At 41.2% G+C, this 22,388-nt stretch overlaps 1 protein-coding gene across 3 annotated transcripts in view; it reads left to right on the top strand.

Moving 5' to 3' along the window:
* Positions 1–22,388, top strand: part of ANTXR1 (ANTXR cell adhesion molecule 1) — a 219,166-nt gene that overhangs the window by 50,071 nt on the left and 146,707 nt on the right. For all 3 annotated transcript variants that reach the window (XM_046660702.1, XM_046660703.1, XM_046660704.1), the window contains exons 4-8: positions 4,058–4,139; positions 4,720–4,753; positions 5,940–6,019; positions 8,568–8,636; positions 10,107–10,187. In XM_046660702.1, the coding sequence (XP_046516658.1) occupies positions 4,058–4,139; positions 4,720–4,753; positions 5,940–6,019; positions 8,568–8,636; positions 10,107–10,187 (346 nt within the window). The remainder of the gene's footprint in view (positions 1–4,057; positions 4,140–4,719; positions 4,754–5,939; positions 6,020–8,567; positions 8,637–10,106; positions 10,188–22,388) is intronic.

Raw genomic sequence — 22,388 nt, 5'->3', positions numbered from 1 at the left:
AAAGAGAGGGTGTTACTATAGATCCTAAACATGTTAAAAGAATAAAGGAATATTGTGAAAAATTTTATAGAAATAAATTCAACAATTATAGGGAAAATTAATAAATGTCTGTGCAGACTACTGTATGTTAATTATACCTCACTAAAAACTAATATAGGAAAGGATCTTTGCTTCAACATGCATCACGACATCATTAATCATGTTAGTCTATCTGTAGGTAAAAGTCCCAAACAGGCTATGATTCATATTTATTATAAACAAATGATTAGAGTTGGTTGTGGAATTTCATGACTCCACAAGCAAAATGTCTTTGATTAATCTCTGTCCTTCTGTTTTGTTCACTCTACGTTTTTCGCAGTCAATATGGGAGCCCTAAGCCCATCTGGAAATGTGAGGGCAGCATTAGTGGTAATAGTGATGTGTGTTTATTATATAAGTTGAGACTCTGAAGCCAACAACTGCAGGACATTTGAGAAAAGTCCAGTTCCACAGAAGCTCTTCTGTGAGGAGGCAAGAAGTCAACAATGCAGAGCTGATGTTGGGTTATTCTGGCATTGTAATGGAGGTTGTTTTTATAGACTGGAAATGTGGTAAATGTTGTGTAACCCCAAGAAGGATTTTGCAGTAGGAGTTTCGCTGGAATACTTGAGATAAAAGTTTGTGAAGGAGCTTCCTGATGTGTTTTAATGTTTTCATCAGCAAATATTATCAAAATGTCACAACACAACTGGAATCCCAGAAAGTAATCTTCATGAAGTGTAGAAAAATTCCCAGGGCAACTTAAAGTCCAGCAGACATTGTGGCTGAGTGTCCCCATCCCCTACTCTACAAACCAGCGTAGTGCTGGGTAGATGGTACGTGCTCAGTAAATAGTTGTGGAAATGAATGAATGGATGGATGGATGCATTCGAACTGGAATCATTCATTCAACAACAAGTCACCTACTGTAGGCCCATCGTTACATGTTTCCAGGGTTACAAAAGGAACACAAGTGACCTGAGAACTCTTAACTTCTAAGTAGGAACATTGGCAAACATGTGAAACCACTAAGGAAAACAGGAGACTCTTTAATAGCAGTCTCTCTTCATAGGATTCCCAGCCTCTCTCATTTCCCAGGAAGATAACATTTCGTTTGTTAATAACCAAGTCCTCAGAGAGGTTCTTATCACCCACTTTAAAAGATCTTTCTCCCAATTTTCTTCCGTTTCTAGGAAAGTATTAAAAAAAACAGTCCCCTTTTAATAGTTCTATTGTCCCACAATTAAAACAGACCCACAATTCCCTGAACCCATCTGTTTTGTTTGCTTAGATGTTGTGGGTGCTTAGAGAAGGGGCAGCAACTGGGGAGGTGGGGCCAGAAGTCATTTGATCTTTTGAGAAGTAAGGGTGGTATATGGGGAGGTTGCGGTCCCTGCTTGGATGAGTGAGTTCTTATCTTGCCAGACACAAAGCACCAAGGATAAGGGCAGTCTCCAAAACAGCCTTTGCTTGTTCTGAAACCCAAAAAATAGAAAGCTCAAGAAAAAACTTGTAAAGAAAAGGAAGTAGGTTTAGAGAAAACACCCCAGTTCCCAGACTTTATTTGGCAGGAAAAAATACAGTGAAGCCAAGGAAGCTTTTCCACACCCCCAATATGCCTTTTTTAACCCTCTTTTTTAAGCTTCAGTCTTAACACAATGTTCTAGTTTTAGTGTTACCAAACTGTCCCAGACTTGGCTAGCCCATGACGAAAGATAACACCACATTTACTTATTTTCCTCACATTTACTTTTAATGCGTAATCTCCTCCCACCTAATTGTCAGAAATTAGCCCCCTCCTCCATAGCACCCCCCAACTATTTTGAAGGGTTCCATGGTGCCATCTCTCGGTGCTCAAGACAAACCCCGATTTTCCTATCCCAGTCTCATTCTCATATCTCAGCCTCACCCTCATGCCACCTTGTCACTACCGTTACCTTCATGAAACTGCCAACCTGCAGGGCAAAGCTGCCCTCTGCCGGGTGAGTGCTCATGTCACCTTCTCTCCTCCCAATGGTGGCCTCGGTGGGTGACACTGCTCTCATCTTTATCCCTCCTTCTAATGCACATGAGTGAAATCTGAAAGGACAGATATATGTCCTTTCTCATTATCAAACAATAAAGTTGAAATTAAACTGTGCCTTCTGATGGGTTTTATTGAAATATTGGGGATAATGTAAAGAAGAACAACACAGAGAATGGTTTATAACCACCCCATGGGCACAGACCTAGGGTCGATTACCGGGTCACCTGCTACCTCACCGCCCTCCACATGGCCAAGTGAAGCTCATGCTGCCCCCAACATTGACCTCCTCCCAGGATCATTAGCAGTGGAGATGTCTGTTCCCTCCTCTCCCCTCTTCAGTAAATATTTGTTGAATGACTATAATGTTCCAGGTACTACAGTAGACAGAAAAAGATCATTTTCTATGTATTTTTTTAGTGAGGTATAATTTATATACAATAGCATGCACAGATATTTATTCATTTCCTTTGTAATTGTTGAACTTACTTCTATAAAGTTTTTCACAATATTCCTTTATTATCTTTTAACATCTGTAGGATCTATAGTAACATCTTCTCTTTCATTTCATTTTAGCAGTTGCTCTATGGATTACGATATTTATTTTTAGTTTAAAACGGGCCACCATAAATTAATATTGTGCCCCTTCTCAAATGATGGAAGAACCCTTTAATATTATACTTACATATAATCCCCTCTCATCCTGTGTGATATTATTGTCATATATTTTACATATGTAACAAACTGCAGAATAGGGTGTTATTATTTCTGTTTTAAGCAGTCAGTTGTCTGGCAGAAGGTAAATATTCAGTGTTAGAAATTGTCATTGCTCTTCACTAGTTCACGTGTTTTTGAAAACTGCCCACTTCTTCAGCACTGTTTTATGCTGGTAGGCTGCTTGGCAGAGTTGAGCCATTTTGAGTCAGACGGATCTGACTTCAAGTCTCCGCTCTCCTGCTTAACCTCTCTGAGCCTAAGTTTTGTCATCTGTAATGTGAGGGTGATACTACCCACCTTGAGTGGTCAGTGTGAGGATGAAATCAGAAATCTTTGAACAAGGCCATACTCAAATGTCCGGGTTTTTCCCTATTCAAAAAAACCTTCCTTTCATAATTGAAATAGTACACGTCTACCCTCTGCCACTAAAGAGACCCCAGTGGGAGGAAGGTAATTTCAAATCCTTTCATAGGCTTGCAGTTTATGAATAAGGTTAATGTCTTTTTCGGAAATTACACTTTCTTGCCCTTTTTGGCACAACATGGAGCTATTTAAAAGACAGAAACATGGATGTGGACATCTTACATCCCAAAGAGAATGATCCACAAAGGTTCTATTTGGTCCCCAAATCATTCACATTTCCCACTGCCATCACACTCTCCCAATGCCGTAACCCACTTCCTCTTCCTGCCTCTCGGCACCTTGAACAACCAGAGAAAGAAAACACAGGCACCAGCCCACAGAAAGCGGTCTTGGTTGTCCTGGAAAGCGTAGATTGCCTGGGCTTTTATTTTCAAAGCTGACTACACGGTTTCCTTTGGCACAGCCATGCGGGTGGCAGCGTTTGCTCCGACGGCTGCCCCTCCCACCCGCGGTCCTTGTGGTGGCCTTGCCCTGGGTTCTGGGTACTTGCCTCTTTCTGGCTCACATGAGCCATTTGCTTCTTGATATAAAGGTGCCTCCGTTGCTGTGTCCCCTCAGGAGCAGTTGCATTTGAAGACTGATTTCCAGTGTAGAATGAAAACTTTGTCCTGTTAAGGGAATGGAAAACTTTCACAAGCAGATGGAGCTTCGTGCAGAAGGGTCTTTTCCCTCGGTCCTTAAGTCTCACCCATCCTATGCTGTGGCTGATCTGAATGGATAACGTACTGCACAGACTTTCCCTTGGATGGGCTTTGGGGAACTGTTGGGGCAAGATAGCAGTGTCCGCGGAAATAAGAAAAAGACTAATGCCTATGACCGTCAACAGCAAAGTAAAAAATGTTCCAATAAGACTAACAGGGTGTCTTTGGCTTTCAGGGAACAGATCCGTCAAGGCTTAGAAGAACTACAGAAGGTTCTGCCAGGTGGAGACACTTACATGCATGAAGGATTTCAAAGGGTAATTATAACAGTCTTAAATACCAAATGTAAAGCGTGATAGGGAAACATCAACACAGGGATGGCTGATGAGATAAGGCATATGTATGAAGGGAACTGAATAACACTGAATGGCAAGACAGTGAAAAAAATTTTTCCCATAAGCTTGTACGCTGATAATTCTGTCCAAAAGAACTGATGAAATGACTTTGCTTGCTCCTTCCCCGAACTGACGAAGGGTTTGTTAACTAATGCTTGGCTGGCACTCATGAATCATGCAAGTCCCCTCCTCTCCAGGGTGAACTTTTCTGTATGGTGCTTCAGTGGTCCAGACAGAATTTCAGTGACTTCAGCCTTAAGGAAAATAAGTGTCCGTCTATGAGAAGACATTGATCCATGTTCACAAGTATGTTAGTTAAATGTCAGGTAAACTTTAGATGAATGTCATCCATTGATATGTGAGTGAAGCCTGGGTGAATTACATAAAGAATCAAGACTGAGCCACGGCTGCATCTCCAACACCAGAGCCCACTGCCACAATATGGTATCTGGAAGGGCAAACAGTGGCTATATGTCTAATGACTCTTTCACCTGTTTTTCAGGCCAGTGAGCAGATTTACTATGAAAACAGTCAAGGTAAGACCATATTATGAATTACCATTATAAACTGTTTAACTTTTTTTCCTGTGTTTACTTCTGAAAAAATGCCTCAGTAGTTTCATGCTTCAGAAGACATATGATATTGTCTATAATTCTTGGACACATACTTCATCACAAAGAAGGAATGCATAGAAAAACAACACATACCAGATCAAATCTTATTGTCCTGTTGATGCCAAGAAAAGTTACATAAAAGTAATTAAGATCCCATTATGGGCCACAATCTGTAATGCCCATGAACAGTTCTGCATGTTGAATTCATTAAATTAGTAAATACTTGGATGGGTTAGTAAAGTCTTGTATTTTTATGTCAAATTTAATTTTCTTGTCCTTCTCTGAGCTTCAAGTCTCTTCATTACTGTAACTGGATATGATGCCAAGGTTAAGACACCATTCAAATGAAAAAAAAAAAAGCCTAAAATATACTCAATAGAATAACTAGCACATAGAAATAATTTGATTATTATTAATAATTTAGCTATTATTATTATTACCGCAGTGTCTTTCATGGATAGCATTTCTTTATCTGAGACAAATTTCTTAAAAGAGATTTAATATGAGAGTGCAGATTTTTCTCCCAGGCCTGTAGAGGTGTCCACTTCCTATTTCATTCTAAATGCAACAAGTAGAACAGACCAGTATCAAGACCAACACTTGTTAATATAAATCAACCTTCAGCAGTGTTACTGGAAGTCTAAAAATCACTGAAGGAATTCTAGTAGGTTTTGCCAACTACTGTAAGATCTTCCAGTCAGCTCATAAATCATGATGGCCATTACGCTTTGCCAAACTCTTCAAAGGGTGGTGCATGTGGTCACTACAGAGTCTGAGAAGGACCCCTGAACTACCCAGGTGGTGGAGTTTGCTCTCAGACCTTGGTGACAATCACATGGACCATTACTAGAAAATAATCACATTTGATTCACTGGAGCTACTCCCAGCTATTGGTCCATCGACCATTGCACCAGATTTGGCCATTTTTTGTCTGTCCCGACATTCTTCTTCATGCTGGACTTGCTTCCTCTCGTGAAAGAAAGGTTGCTGATTCTCAGAATATTGACCTCGGGTGGTTGAGTTTATGAGAAATCGATTCCCAGGGCTGAGAAGGGGCTTCCCGTGGTACAGCAGGATGGACTGAGTGGGTCTGTGTTGTGTTGAGCAGGATACAGGACGGCCAGTGTCATCATTGCTCTGACTGATGGAGAACTCCATGAAGATCTCTTTTTCTATTCAGAGAGGGAGGTAAGTGCTGGCCTGGCCTTTCTCTGTCTAAACACAGACATAGAAACAGAGCTTTTTCCTTCTGAAGTGGGTTGCAGTCTTTCTACTCAGGCAAAATGATAAGTATTCTTTGTAAAATCTCTGGATGAAATAGTGTTTCGTATGTAAAAAATAATAGTAATGGTTAATTTTTAAAGTGAATTTTCAAGTCTCAGACATGGTAGACAGTTTTTCCTTTTAAAAATATTTGCATATTACTCTGTGTTTTGAGGGATAAAAAATACCTACCATGCCTTTGTTGAAAGCACTATATTGATCTAACCATTTGAAAATACTATAAATCACTTTAAGGAAAAACACTGGTACCATTTTTCCTCCATTTTCCTTCATATTTTCTACTAAAAACAAGAGGAAGGGAAAGAATTACTTGAAATATGTAAGAGCCAATTTTGTCATGCATGAATCGTTGAGATTCTCACTCTAAGAACCAAACTTGAACATCAATTGGTGGCAAAGTCGATTGCAATCTCTCCTTTAAATTTCTTTTTCCTTTTCTTTATGTTCTCAAAAAGTACTCCTCAAAACAAGTGAAAGAATTCTGTTTAAATGAAGCTTTCAATTTGTGTAAAGAGATTCAGAAAAAGAGGTTTATTCAAAAATTGGAAAGTAATGTTTATTTTCAGGAACTCCTTTCAAGTGTTAGATTTGAGCTATAAGTATAATTGGCCCAAGGAAACCAGGGCAGCTTGGGAATGTATTGAGCCCTCGTTAGTAACAAAGGCTCATTCAGGCCAACTTAGAAAGCACCATAGGATGGAAGAAGACAGGCAATGAGGGAGGCCTCTGGGGGAGAAGTCAATCAGAGCGATACTCCTACCTCAAGCTCTTGACTACTACTGAATTTAAATTCAGCTCCCCTAGCAAGTGAAAAGTAGACATTCATTAAGTCATTCACTCAGTGTTAACTGAGAGCTTGGCACGTGCTGGGCACTTTGCTGGACACTAAGGACACAGAGACGAGTGGGACACAGTTGCTGCCCTCTTGGGTCTTACCGTGTAATAGCGTTCGGCTTTTTGAAACCCCAGCTGGTAAAGGGCATGAGGAAATTATGTAAGTGAAGACATTACTTCCCCTGTACCCCTAACTAGTACAAAGGATAATTCACAGCGGGACAACACACAAATAAAAAATGGCAGACACTCCCTGAGCATTTGGAAAATAATATATTTCTGTATTCTAAAGTTGAAATTCACTATATAATGGGAATGTGAAGCGACTTATTTGCCAAATAAAGTAAAAACCCTAATAAGGAAATAACTGAATATAAAATAAATGATGGGTGTCAGAGGCTTAAAATAGGGGTTAGTAGAAAAGAATTTTAGGTATGGCACATGCAAACTTGGGAAAATATTTGGCGTGCCAATGCCAATAGAAAGAGACTCCAAAAAAAAAAGATAAAGCTCAAGATATAAAGAAAATGAACATTTCCATTTTTGATAATTCTATATAAAGCCCAACTGGAGAAGAAGAGTAACCGAAGTTGCTGCAGATAAGGCTGGGGCTGGACTGTGTCTAAAAGTTTGTTTTATCCTGAAAGCAGCAAGGAATATTTTTCATAGGAAGGAAAAAAGATATATTCTTCTCTCCCTCCTAAAATTTAATGTTAGACACAGGTGGGTTTGAGTACTAAGAGAGGGGGAAAAATTCAAATCGATATGCATATATTGAGCGCCTACCATATATTTACTATCAATTATTTATTAAGCACCTACTGTATATGCCAAGGATTTCCAATTTTGGTACTCTATTCTGAGACACAGAAGAACCTGGAAATCAGCTATCATAGCCTTTAATAAATCAAATATTCAAATCAAGCCAAAACCTGGATGTAATTCATTATTTTCCCCTTTCAATATTTAATTGTAGAAAAGGTGATGGGTTCACCTATTCAAATATGGATCATAATTACCATACCATTATACCAATATATTCTATGGGGATGAAAAAGACCCCATTCACAAAGAATCCTGGCACTTATGAGCATCTGCATTGTTCTAGGCCTTGTGTGAGGAGCTCTCATATATTATCTCGTTTAATCCCAAATGAGATTTACAGAGCAAAGCCAGGTAGCAAACCCAGGTATATCAGGTTCCAAAGGTTCCTTCCTTTCTGTTATACCATGCTGAAAAGTATGTCGATAAAAACCCATCAGAGGAATAGAAAAGATAATTATTTCTCCAGAATATTTAACATGACTTAGCCTACAGTTTCCTCCCCTCATCATTCAAAACCCGTCATCAAGACTCTACTTCTCTGAATCTTTCTCAACACTTCCCCTTAGACTAATCGCTCCCCTCATGTCCACCATGAATTACATTAGAGTGTGATGTTCACTAGAGTATGAGCTCCTCGGGGACAGGGATTGTCCTCTCGTGGTTGTGGTTCCTGGTACCTGGCACACAGTAGGTGCTCAGTAAATACCTGATCATCGAGGCTAGTCTGGCTAATCCAAAAGGAGTATGGTTGCCGCTGCTTCTCTCTCTAATGTCTTTTCTTTCATTGACCCAGGCTAACAGATCCCGAGATCTTGGTGCAATTGTTTACTGCGTCGGTGTGAAGGATTTCAATGAAACACAGGTATGACGGTGGGTTCCTCAGCTTTGGGAGCACACTAAGCTGGTGAATGATAGAAAACACATGCATTCAGTGCAGAGGGCGCATCAGCCGCATAAATACCCCTTAGATAGATCATTTTTCCAGAAATGCTAAGCAGGAAGGGAATTATTGTATCTGTAAGGGATGTGAAGTCATTTGCTGATGCACTTCAGGGTCTTTAACAAAGACCACCTGGGCAACATTCTTTCTTGGTTGACTTCCCTGGTGGATGGTAAATTGCCAAGGTGTCAAAACAGATCTGAATTAACTTGGAAAACTTGTTGGTTGTTTTTTTTGCTTTTAAATTAATTTAACGAATCTTATTTTCTTATTTAAATGGCAAACATCCCTTTTCTCTCATTAAAAATGCAATGCATTTTCAATAGCAAAAAAATGAAAATAATTGGCAAGTGGGCAAAAACCATGTACAAGTATATATAAGTAAATTGTGAACATTTGCTAACAACATAAATTAATATACCTCCATGTAGTTCATAATTTCCTTTTATTTTAATGACATAGGACAATGCTCATGATATGTTATTAAGTGAATAAAATAGGGTTACAAAACAGTGGGAATAGGATGAGTCCACTTTTAAAATAAACATGTGTATACTTGCCTAGGAAAAGTATGAAAGACTACATATATCAAATTAACAATAATGGAAAGATGATAGACAGTTGGATAGATGGATGGTTGGATGGATGATTGATAGATAGATAGATAGATAGATAGATAGATAATGAATAGCTTTTTTTCTTTTTCTTTTAACACTGCTGGGTTTTCTGAAATTTCCCAATGATTATGTGTTACTTTTGCAATCAGTAAAAATCCTGGCACCAATATGACTGTGGCAATCACAGAATGATACAGAGATTTGGGAGCAGAAAAGCTCACAGATCAGCTTCTCTTTTCTGCAATCCTCTGCTCCATAAAGCAGCAACAGCCCAACCAATTGCAAGGGTCCTTTCCTCAATGAGCAGTTTGGGTGAAAGATAAGGGTCCCCATTCATTGGTTTCACCCAACACCAAAACCTGAATTTATTTTCGAAGTTACTCTGAAAGGAAACTTGAGTTGGTTTGATTCAAATACGGTTGCCAACAGAAATTTGGGTGAATGGGAGAAAAATGAGCCAATGGCCTGCCCCCAAATCCATAAATACATCAACTCAGGCCAAATGTTCATCTGGCTGGGCAATCTTACCTCTGCTCCCAAGAAGAAAAGTATTAAAACAAATGTGAACACTGGATCCGACTCCCTGGGCCTGCTCCAGAGAGGCCTCTGGTAAGCTCATTATTACTGAGGGCTTTTCAGTGAGGCCCTGCGTTCCGAGGCCTCAAGTTCTCTGGGTTCTAAAAGTGATGGAGCCCTCTGGATCCAGAGGCTTTCCTCAGTTCTCCATGTCCAAGCCTGACACGTCTCCATGTATGTGTGTTTACTGTGTTCTCAGCTGGCCCGGATTGCAGACAGTAAGGATCATGTGTTTCCTGTAAATGATGGCTTTCAGGCTTTGCAAGGCATCATCCACTCAGTGAGTAGAGCACTTCGTCTGAGACTGGACACTCGGGCATCTTCTACCCCTTGATCCGCTATCAATACCCCAATTCCAGCTCTCTAGGGCTGGTGGTTTTCTGCTTGAGAGAACATTCCTTGGTATATCTTTGTATCTGTCACATCCCACTTCTCCCTCCTGCTTTTGACTCCTGTTTCTTTTTCTCATTCTCCTGTGCCACTTCTATCCTACAATGGAAAATTAAAAATGAAGGGAAGCCTGCTCTGTCAGCGAGCCAAACTTCAGGCGGCCCCCAGGTTTCATACTGGAAAGACTGTGGTTGATGGTGTGGACTTGACGAACCTTAGCTTTCCCCACCACGTCTGAGCGCAGGCTGCCTTCAGAGCGTTTGCTGGCTCAACCTGTATCACTTGGCCATTGGAGGCACTTTCAACCAGTGGTACTCTTCTTTGGCTTCCCGATGAAATCATCTGGAGGAGGATTTTTAGGATCTTGCCAGGTGTTTTTAATGGAACTACTGCTTTAGATTTATAATCCCCAGATATGAGGGCTTCAGTGTTCTCCAGGGTTTGCACAGTCTCACCAGCTCTCCTTTCCATCCCAGCCAGGATGGGACAGAACAATTCCTCACACATGAATGATCTTTTACCACCCCTTTCCTATCAGTGAATAGGACGCTGGCTTCCAGGGCCTCTCTTTTCCACCTTCCATGCACAGGCCAGGCCCTTGGTCCAGCTGGGCTATTGGTCTTTAAAGCCTCAGCCAGAAGGCCAGTGTGTGTGCTGCACCTACAATGAAGTCCAGAGGCGCTGTGGCCTCCACCTTTAGGTTTTGTGACCAGGCAGACGGCCAGTGGTTTCTCCAGTTGGAGCCCACCAGGCTGTAGACTCGGGGTCCCGATGCAAATTCAGAGTTCTTAAGTTGTCAAGGGGTCTTGATCCAGGAGCTACTAGCCATGGGCTCAGGATCTGCCCAGCCCTCCGAGACAGACCTAGGAAACCTCCCACATGGCTGCGCCTTCACGTCCCCTCTCCCTCCAAGGTTTGCTAAGAAGTCCGGCAGAGTGGGAAGCCACGTGAGAAGTAAGAACTTTGGAGCTGGTCATCCCAGAGGTTAAATGCTAACCCAGCGACTTACAATTTATAGATCCATAGATGAGTTATTTCACTTATTTCCTTATTTGTAAAAAGGAATTGATGATAAGACTTACATCATAGGCTTGTTTGAAGATTACAAAAATAACATTGGTGAAAATACCTAATATTTCCCCAGGCACAGAATAGGTACTCCAGGCATATGAATTATTTTCTCTTCCACTTCCCTTCCCCATCATCTGAGGGACATTAATTTTAGTTTCCCCCTGATTCTCTAAATTTTCTTGAATATGCATAAAAATCACCTCGGAATCTTTTAACAATGCTCATTCCCAGGTCCTATCCCTAAGAGATTCTATTACAGTCAGTATGGAAAGTAGCCAAAGAATCTGCATCTTTTAAATCTGCCCTTTTTAGTAAGTGCCACAGGTATACTTTTAGAACACAGAAATATGTGACCTTTGGTTTTCAGAACTGTGAAGACCTCAGGTTGGGAATACCTATCTTAAATATGTAGGATGACAGTTGTCTTATTCAAGATGTGTTTGTTTGCAGGGAACAGAAACACACTCAAACTACCTTAACCAGAAAGTGGAAATTATTGAAAGGATAGAGAAGTATCAGTCCCCATTACGGATCCCCAGGTGAGGGACCCCAGCTCTAAAAAATTTCTGAGGTCAGATGGCCTACTGAAAATATAAGCAACAAGAACTGCAATAGCCGTATAAAACAACACCCAAATGGTGCAAAACATGATTGACCCCAGGATTGGGGGCTGATCATGAACCCTTTGGAAGTTCAGAGGTGGATTATTCTGGGATGGAGCCTTCATGAGAAGATGGGGCAGACCTGACTCCCTGAAAACCAAGAAACGTGATGGGTCTCATCAGAGAAGAGATGACATGACCTCAGCCTGAAGGCTGGAAGAAAGCAAAGTATGTTCCAAGGACAATAGTAATAATAATACCTATCTGCCTGGTGGGAGAATTTGGGATGGATTCAGGAGTAAGGGGAAATAAGCCTAGACATTGGGTTGGAACAAGATTGACAAGAGCCTTGAATAGGTTTTGACTCCAACTTAGTGGGTGTAATCACTGAAACATTTTGAACATCTAAAAAGTGATATTTAAGAAGGGAATCCAATGCCAGTGTCCGTGTATATAGGAGGAGACTAGAGAGACCCCAAGGTACGAGCCCCATACTGAGGCTGCCACAGAAGTCCTGCCGTCAAATGGCTGGATTCTGAACGGGGACAACTCTTATCTGTCCAAAGGTTCTCATGAGCCATGTGCCTCCATCATTGAAGAGTTGGTTCCTACCCAAATAATTAGAATACTTTCATCTGCATAAATCAGTGTTGTCCTTGAATATTTCAACCTCAGCAACTCACCCAAACTCAACATGAGCCCAGATGTTTTTAAAGCTCTCCCACTTCAGGATGGAAATAACTCCAAAAATGTTTAAGAAATTTTAGGGAAATAGTCTCCCAAAAAGGGGAAAAAAAATAATTTGAGACTTCAGTTTCCAAACTTTTAGCTGAATGATAACATTCTTGCGAGCTTTTATCTGGGAGTTATGCTAGTGGTTTTGATCCTTCCAATACTTGAAACCCATGTTTATGGCAGTTGTTAATTCATTTGCTTGGACAGAGAAACAGGGACAAGCATAGCAGGGCTCGTCTTTCTAAAGTCAGACAGACATAATTATGGCCTAAAAGCTGGCTAACTATTTTTAAGAAGTAGGGTCATTTCTCCTTCTGGATACTGAAAAGAAAGCTCTCATTTTTTTCCCCCATCTGAAGCATCTATTCTAGCTTGTTCCCATGGATGTTGTTTTGGGGATGGTTATTTTCTCATAATAAAATAGGACCAGGCTTAATTATCAAAGATAGGAGTGCAGAGCAGCTTTCAATAAGCTCAAATGGTTCATAAAGTTTTCGGCCCATAGTGACTGTATTTTTAAATCCCAAATCAAGATGCAGGGGCTAATATTTATTGACTCCTTGAAAACCTTTTATGAAAGACTCTTGCCATTGAGTCACAAGAAAAGCAGATGGAGACCCTGCCCTGGTGAAACATACAATCTAGTGGGAAAGACACATAAAAACAAGCAAGTAAATAAACATGTGTAATTAAAATTGTGATAAATGGCATAAAAGAAGCAACATACTACTGAGATGAAGGGTAAAGGGATTGACAAAGAACCAGGCTCCTCTGAAGAGATGACCTGCAGGATGAAATGAAACTCTTCATTGGAAGAACATGGATAGGAAATGCCTGGCAAAGCACAGCCCTAAGATGGTGCATAGCAGAGTGACAGAAGAGGAGTGCTTGAGGTGGAGAATGGCAGAAGATGAGGTGAAGAAGCCAGCAGAGGCTAACTCACGGGGAGCTGGAAGGCCATGGTATTTTACTCTAAGGCAGTGGAAACTATAGCCAGATACAAAGTCTGACAACAGAACAATCATGCTTGAAATCAAGACTCTCAGGGAATCTGTAATGGTGGCGTTTTATGCATATCCGCTATAGATGACGAATAAACACTCAGGATCAACAGTAGTGAGGCCTGTGAGAAGAAAAATCACTATGATTCATTGAGCATCTTCTCTCCACCAACTCCTCTGCTAGGCACTTCCACAACCACTCTCTGAAGAAGGGCTTATTATCCCCATTTTATAGGTGAGAAAACTGAGATTCAAGAAGTTTGGATAAACTGCCCCAAGTCTTCCCACTCATAATAGTGGTGTGGGGAATTTGAACCCAGGTCTGGCTCCAGAGATCCTGCTGTTTCTACAATATGCGGCCGTGAATGTTTGAGAAAATTAAAAATCACCACTGGTTTACCAGCTGACTCTCCAGGGCCTGGATTTTTCAAGTCCCAGGATTCTCTGCTTTCTCAATCTGATTCCTGTGTTCTGGTCCTCTCACTGTTCCTCAATCCTCTCTACTTTAAGGAAGAAGGACTTATGGGTCAGATTTGTATAATGTGTTACTTTTCAAAGTGCTCTCCCTTCTTTTCCATTTTAGTCTCTCATCAGTGAGACATAGGGAAAAGGCAGAAAGAAATCAAGAGCTCCGAGTAACTTACTTGGGGGCCAAACACTATTCCTTTATCTCATTTAAAAATCGTTAACAGCCCTCTGAAGGAAATATTACTCTCATTTTACAGATGAAGAAACTGAAGCTCAGATAACATGCACAGGAACACACAGCTCTGAGGGGGAGAGCAGGTTAGAACCCAGTTCCTTGACTCCAGAGCCCATGCTTTCTCCTCCCTCTAATTCCTCAGGAAGATAAAAATAAGAAAAGCCATCATTTAGTGAGTTCTTAGGTGCTCGATACTGTGCAAATCATTTTACATAGTCACCTCATCAAATTCTCAAGACCACCATTTAATGTAGATGTTGTTACCCCTTCTACAGAAGTAGACACTATAAGAAGAGAGAGATTAGCTAACTTGTCCAAGGCCACACGGCAGTGGGCAGGGATCGAGAATAGACCCAGGTGTGTCTCTAACGCCCATGATGTGAATGACCACAGTACTCTACTGAATAATGTGAGCAGGCCAGGAGGTCGCTCCATTTCAGAGAAGACACCAAGGACCGAAAATGGGAAATGGCTTGACTCAGTTCACACAGTTACAGTAGAAGCAAGACCAGAACCCATGTGGTCTGACCTGAGTGCACCATGGGTGGGCCGGAGATCTCTTTGCCTTTTGCTACTGGGTGGAGAGTGCCTCTGAAAATCTCAGTTTCTGCTCGATAGGTGAAATTCCATCATCACGAGAAGCTGGCAGCTTGACAGGCTGAAAGGAACGTCTTCCCTTCTACACACGCTCAGGCCTCTACCTCTGAGCACAGAATTCCTACTTGCTTTTGCAGAATACGGTTGATAAAATTATAAGGCAAAATTTGGATGGTTGGAAGATTGTAGCCCTTTAAGCCAGTAAAACTGTAAAGGAAGAAACTATTCCTTTGCCTTCTCTTATTGTGGCTTCTTCGGGGAATTTCTACTGACCACAACTGGTGAATGCAGCGCCAGCCCTCAAGCGAAAATAGGAAGCAAATGTCCAGCAAGGCTCCTGGGTCCTTGTTTGCCTTTTCAAAAGTGCTTCAGGCAGTGAAACGGAAACCTGCATGAAAGCTGAGTTCAGATAACACTGAAATGGGTCTGTAGCTTTGCATCCCAACACTTGGCCTGGTTACCACGATGTCAATTCCTCCCCTAAGCTGTCCCCACTTCGGGTGCAATTGAGGGTGGTGCCTGGAACCAGGCACACCGTCCACGAGAAGGAGAACCAGTTACTGGCACCAAGCCATCTCCATCTAGGAGCATTTCTCAGAATAAATATTTAAGCCTACGTTGAGCTTCCTATTAATGCCAGAGTGAGTCAGGGCATAGAATTTCCTACAGGTTTGATCAACAAAAACAAGTATTGAGCAAACACAACTATATTTGCAAGGATTTCTTACAAGTTTCGGTATGAACATCCTTGTTATCAAGAAAGCTGTAAGATCAGCGAAACTGAGGAATAAATCTATTCCATGGTGTATACATATTTATTTTATTTATGAAAACCATATCCTGTGCTGATTTCCCTCTTCCACTCGTGGGAAAGTGATACAAGTGTAGCTCCTAGTCTGGCGCAGGCCTATCAAAGCTACGACAAAAAGCAAAGCCTGTCTCCCAGGCCTTCCATCCCAACTACTCTTCCAGGACCCCACTAGGAACTGCTAGGGGGTTTCCTCCGATCAAAATCTGTATCACATCGCCACGTTCCTGGGCAGTGCTTGTCTTTACTAATCCTCTTTCCAGAGCTAGCAGAGGAGGAGGCCCATTTCAGCAGACCCTTCTCTTAAGTCAGACTTCTTTGTGATTGAAGGAAACCCCCTTCTCCTCCTTTGCCCCATCTGAATCCTGTCTCAAGGCCCTGATCCAGTCTTCTCCACAGAGCCTGCCCTGGTCTCTTTTCCACCATAAGCTCTCCCTGCCTTGAACGGCAGCAGCATCAATTGTTGGAACCACTCCTTGCACTTGGATCTTTTTCATGCCATATGCCATTCCTCCAGGTCAGATGCTAAATTGTGTAATCACAGAGACTGCCCCATTTGTCATATTTCCCATGGGGTCCACCACCGTGCCGTGCATATTTATTCTTTACAAAGCAGCCTAGAGGACTGCCTGGCCTACGGGACAAGGTGGGCAGTTTTGTGGCTCTGTTTCTTGTAAAATCTCCTCAGTCCTTTCCCTGCCCTCTCTTCCATGTTTGTATCTGTGAAAGATGATATTTGGGGCTCCATTCATAAGAGCAGGCCTGAAAACATAAATAGAATCAATTGTAGTTTCCATAGTGAGCACAAAATCTTTTTAAAAAATTGTTTGCCTCAGCAGTCATTAATTAGACTCAGACTTTGCAGGCATTCAGGCCAGGCATTTCAACTAAGCTATTATTTCTATTCAGCTTATTAAAAAGTCCAACTGTAAGAAAAAATTCCCACAGCTTGAAGAGGCTACAAAGATTGCAGGAGGGCATGTTCAGTTAATCCTCAGGTCACCCACTCGCCTTCCAGGCCCTCCTCTGATATCTAGGAATCTGGTAAGACCCACGGAACAGCAATAGCAGAATTTAGAACAATAAAACGCCACAGGGGTCAGCTCCCAAGAAGGGCCACTGCCTTTGCCAATATTCAGGAGGTCAACAAGCTCATCTTACTAAATAAACCACGTTTTGGAGTTCACAGCTATCTGAACTTTCCTTCTGAAAACAGGAGAGGAAAGTGTTTCATAGAACAAAAACGAGCTTCCTCAGTTTCAGAATCTGTTTCCTACGTTTCTCCACATCAGATGCTCATTGAGTGTGAAACTAACCAAGAGGAGAGTAGCATTTATTTAGCGAGCTGGGTGCCCCTCTTAGAAAAAAAATTTTGCATGTTTTGTGGAAAAGCATTATTGTCTAAAATTCAGTGACTCCTAAAAAATGTGTTTCTTTCATGTTAGCATATTTATTTGGTATAATTTATGAGTATACATAAAATAATACATGAATCCCAGAAAGATGTGTGTGTAACAGTAGTTTTTATTTTAAATTCAGATTCTGTGACATGAATCTAGGATCATGTTCATAGTTCACAATAGGGATGCCTATTGGTTTTAAGTGTGGAGCGGAATTTAGTTAGGAAAGGTGACTATCTTTTTTTTTTTTACATTTTATTAGAGATCAAATAGTTTTAAAATCCACAGGGCAACATCGACAGTCCTAAAGGCATGGATGAGCCAGTTGTGTGTCCCAAGCTGCCTGGCCTTTTCTAAAGCAGTGGTCCCCAGACTTACGCAATGTGCATTCTGCCATCAGCTGTAATAGTTTATGTGGCTCTTCTGTGGGAGCCTGAGCCCCATCCCCCAAACCCAGACCTTTACATTTTTCCCAAGGAAAGGGATCAAGTCCTTTTACAAAGCAGCCCAGTCTAGACCTTAGAGATGGGGATATGATACACCTATAGCATTACTGTGTAAAAATATAAGCCATTAAAGAAAATGGAGGTGTTGAATTAGGCCTCCTGGGAAGGCAGACTCCAAAGATGGTGGTGTTTAGTAAGAGGAGGGAGGTGTTACAAGATGCAGAATATGGCCTTGTATTCAAAAGACCCTCACATTATATTTACGGAGAAAAAGAAAACCAACACACAGCATGCTATAATGCAAGTTTATGAGGCCATGTGGAAACTGTGCCATTTATTCATTTATTTATTCAATAAATATTTATTTATTGCCTGCATTGTGGATATAGAGGTAGGTAAAAACAAAGCCAATCCTTGCCCTTGTAGAGTTTATAGTCTAAGGAGGAAAAGAGACAGTGACCAAACAATCAAAAATATATGTATATAGTTATAAACCATGATAAGTCCTCTGAAGGACGGTAATTTATACTAAAATGTGAATGAATAAAGAAATATTTCATTGGTAACATCACCAAGACTTAGGTGGCAAAATCTATATTGGATTTGGAGGGTGACAGAGTGAGGTCAAGAAAAACTAAGTTTTTGTCTTAGAGAACTGGACAGAAGTAATTGGTCAATAGATAGTTACCACCTGTGGGCCAGCCTACTTCAAGCTCCAGACATCTTAAAAGCAGAACATGCCCTTAGTGACAAATAAGACACCAAGGAACATGCTCTGAAAGACTTTCTGAAAGATATGTGGAAGCAAAAGGCCATTCTACCAGCAATGAATAAAAGAAGCTGGTCTTTTGTTAACACACACGCAAAAATCCTCCAGCAGGAAATGACCAAGTAAATAAAGATTGGTGGTTTATTGAGGAAGGAGGCAGAGCAATTAGGAAAAAAACAAATCAGGTATGGCTATGTTAGAGGAAGAGCTCGTAATAACTCTGTGCAAATATTCAGAATTCTTTAAGGATTCTTGAGAAATTTCTGCATAAATTGAGAACTTCATGAGAAAGGATCTTAGGCTTTTAGAATCCAAAAAAATAAACTCTTATATACAACCTGGACTGGTCCACAATAGATTTCACTTTAAATATATGAAATAGCTCTTATTACTTGGGAAAGTCCTTTGACATCTGCTGCCTCTCTGACTCCCCCAACAATCTAATGAGGTGTGTAAAAGCAACCAGTAGCAACGCATTACATTTATATAGTTCTGTATGGATTTCAAACATGCTTTCCCATCTATCTTCTTTTTGAAACCTGTCCAAAAGGTGGCAGGAAGATATTATTAGCCATCTTTCGAGTTTTTTTCAGCAAATATAACTCAGCACGAGGCCAATAGTAGATGATGGAATAGACGCATATATAAGCTACTGTCTTTGCCCAAGAGTAGTAATAGGAGCTGTAGTAATAACAAAGTAATGGTAACAGCTACTATTGTTTGAGAACCATATATATGTCAGACATTCTCCTAAGTGCTTTACTACTAAAGTTCTTCTGAGCGCATTTCTTGGTGCTTATTCTTACGAAGGGCACTTTTTGGCTGGCGGCCCAAGGATTGTCAAGTAACTATCTACTGACCAATCGCATCTGTCTGGTTCCATCTCTAAGACCAAACCTTGTCAGTTTTCCTTGATCTCACTCTCCAATCCAATTTGAATTTTACCACCTAAGACCAATTGATTTTACAAACTAAATATCCCTGTGCTCATGTCTATTATTCATTTTATCATCATACATGCCTTTGAGATCAGTATTTTTCTTTTTCCCATTCTACAGGAAAAAAACTAAGATTCAGAAATTTAATAAGTTGTCTAAGTCCACGTGGCCAGCAAGTGGCGGTGTTTGGATTTGAACATCAATCTGTTTAGAGCCCAAATCTATCTTATCTGTCTGCAGAGCCCAAGTTCTTAAGAATAATGGCTACCATTAGTTGAGGACTTCCAGGCACTGTGCCATGGGATCTGCCTGTATTATCTCATTTAATCTTTCCAACTCAGCAACCTCAGGCAGTGGGTACTCTTCTGACCCCACTGTTACTAATGAGGAAACAGAGACCCAGAGTGTTTGTGGAACTTGCCCAAGGTCACACTGCTTATGAGTGAGTTGACCCAAGCAATTCGATTCCAGATTCCAAGCTATTATTACTCAGTATGTTAAGCTGTTCTACAAAACTGGGGTTCAGAAAAGTTAAAGAATGTGTCAAGGAACATAGGTCAGGTAGGTACAGGCCCAGGACCAGGACCCACCTCCTCACATGGGATTATACTTGAGGCATGTGGCAGTCTTGACCCAGTCTCCCTTGGAGGGCAAGTATACTCTCACCTCGGATGTCACCCCGACCCTGAGAGTCCCTTCCACTCCATTTGGTGATTTCCTGTCAGCATTTCCCAATGCTGTGTCCACACCTCCTCCATGGCTACCACTGCCCCAGTGGGGGAGGGACCCTCCACCTCCCCACCCCCATCCAGTCTCCAGTCCCTAAGCGGATCTGCTGTCTGCTGCAGTCCAGACAGACTGATTACCATACAGTCTGGGCTGCTAATAACCAAGGGAACCCCCCAAATCCACTCAATGCCACTGTGACTTCGACCTCTTGAAACCAGACATTTCAAACTAACAGAAGCCGCAGTCCCAGACAAATCCTGCCCATCCCCCTCGCTGATAAAATTTACTCTATTGGCTGCAATGCATCCCTTCCAGATGTTTTAACTTAAGACTGGGAAAGCTGTGTTTTTACTGGATTGAATCACAGCTCTTGGCTGACATTTTTTGGCCCTTCATACACTCCTTAGATTTATCAGCTAATTGCAGACACTTTGAGAGAATAATACAGCATGTGTTTATTATGACAAAATCTGCTAGTGTGTCTTCGTGGTGAAAGATTCATGGATGTTTCCTTTACCGACCCCTGGTTAAGTATTAGAGTTGGTTCAAAAACATTGGTTCAAAGTCGGGAACTTACATGGGTGAAAATTTCATTTGTGTGTTTTGGTGGAGTTTGGGGGATGGGGACAAGATAGCTCCAATAGCTCAATTTCTATTCTTGGACTGTTTTGAAATCTTTAGTTGTGGATGATGAAGTGATTTATTAAGGGATGTCAAATGCCTGAGGAGTTTTACTTAAAACATTTTTTAAAGCTTTGTCTTGTTCTAATGCCACTATTTAATAAGTTTCTCCATATGGGTTAATTCTGTTTCTTCCAGTGTGGCCTGTTTGGAGACTTGTGCCTGAGGACATGTTGAAGGTAGTGGCTACCTCCCTCAGTCATAGCAACCACTGGCTGAGATGGCCTTTCCGGCTGGAAGAGCCCAGTGGCAGCAAGTTCGGGGGTGGGGGGTGGACAGTCACCACAATTCAGGTAGAGCAGTTGTCATCTGGGATGAGTCACTGCACACCAGGATCCTGGCATGCCCCAGTCCCAGGGGACCTTAAGGACTGGATCAACCATTGGAAAGGGGAGGATGGAGAAGCCAGCAGGGAAACACAGATGCCCAGGATATATCCTTGGGTCCGTATCCCAAGACAGAATGGCAGTGAAGGGAACTCAGGAGCTCAGTGGTGATACCAGCTCCCTGAGCCAGGTGTGTGAGGACCACTGACTCTAACTGAGCTGGGCGTGGAATGTGGGGAGTTTGGAGCATGCTCTTCCTGCTCCCATCGGAACAGGCTCAGGGACTAGAGGGGAACCGAGGCTGCACCTGTGTTTAAGGTGGGCGGAGGTGGCTGGGTAAGCCGGAGGCAGAAGAAATAAGGCAAATGCTGACAAAAAGAAACAAGTGGAATCAGGTGGAAGCTGAAAACAAATAGAGGACTCAAAGTGCAAAAATACCTCTAACTTGTACAAAAATGAGAAGGAATGGCAAGATAAGTAGCTGGAATTCTAAATTTTAGAATTGTCAAAAAAGAAAAAGTGCTTCTTATGACTTTCGGATTTATAGAGATACCTAAAATATGTGGTTGTGGCGGAACTTGTTTCAATGAATATTTTTGAATGTTTTGTCATCTACATTAGATAAAGATTTTCTGAAGCAAGTTCATTTTCTTTCACAATGCTTCTCTATGAGGACGCCCAGATTTCTCTCTGGAATGGGTAAATATTATCTCTTCTGAGAAACTGGTTTGCTTTTAGTCTGAGACAAATTGAAAGTCTCATAAACAGTGTCTGTCCTCATTTGCTACTAGAAAGCTTAGAACTAAATCCATGAGCCACTCCTAGCAAGGAAATGAGCTCCTCAGAGTATCTTTTTTTCTATGCTATTCTCCTTACTTCATCTTCCTCTTATTTTCCCTTTAATCCATTTCCTCCTCATTTGTAATTTATTGTATCTTTTATTTGAATGTCTCTTGTAGTGTATGTATCACTTAAGCTGGAACAAAAAAGCATATATAAATAAATATGTCAATGCAAATAAATAGGTGTTTCCCAATGCCAAAAGATGCTTTTTTCTTTCACGGACTTTAACTTTTATAATTTCACTATTAATTCCTTTAACAAATGCTTCTTTCATAAATAGAGAAGTGGTTTTCTTCAGCCCTCTGAATCATCTCAGTTTCCAAATTAAGTAAGGCCCAAGTGAAGATACTGCATTTGCTTGGTAAATTAACTCAGTGTTCTACATACACTTGTTTAAAATGCTTGGTTGAAATTTTAGAATCAATGTTCAGCAAGAGGCGGG

Source organism: Equus quagga, chromosome 5, assembly GCF_021613505.1.
Source record: "Equus quagga isolate Etosha38 chromosome 5, UCLA_HA_Equagga_1.0, whole genome shotgun sequence".
Lineage (NCBI taxonomy): Eukaryota > Metazoa > Chordata > Mammalia > Perissodactyla > Equidae > Equus > Equus quagga.
The sequence above is the reverse complement of the archived record's forward strand: the minus strand, read 5'-3'. Positions and strand labels throughout refer to the sequence as shown.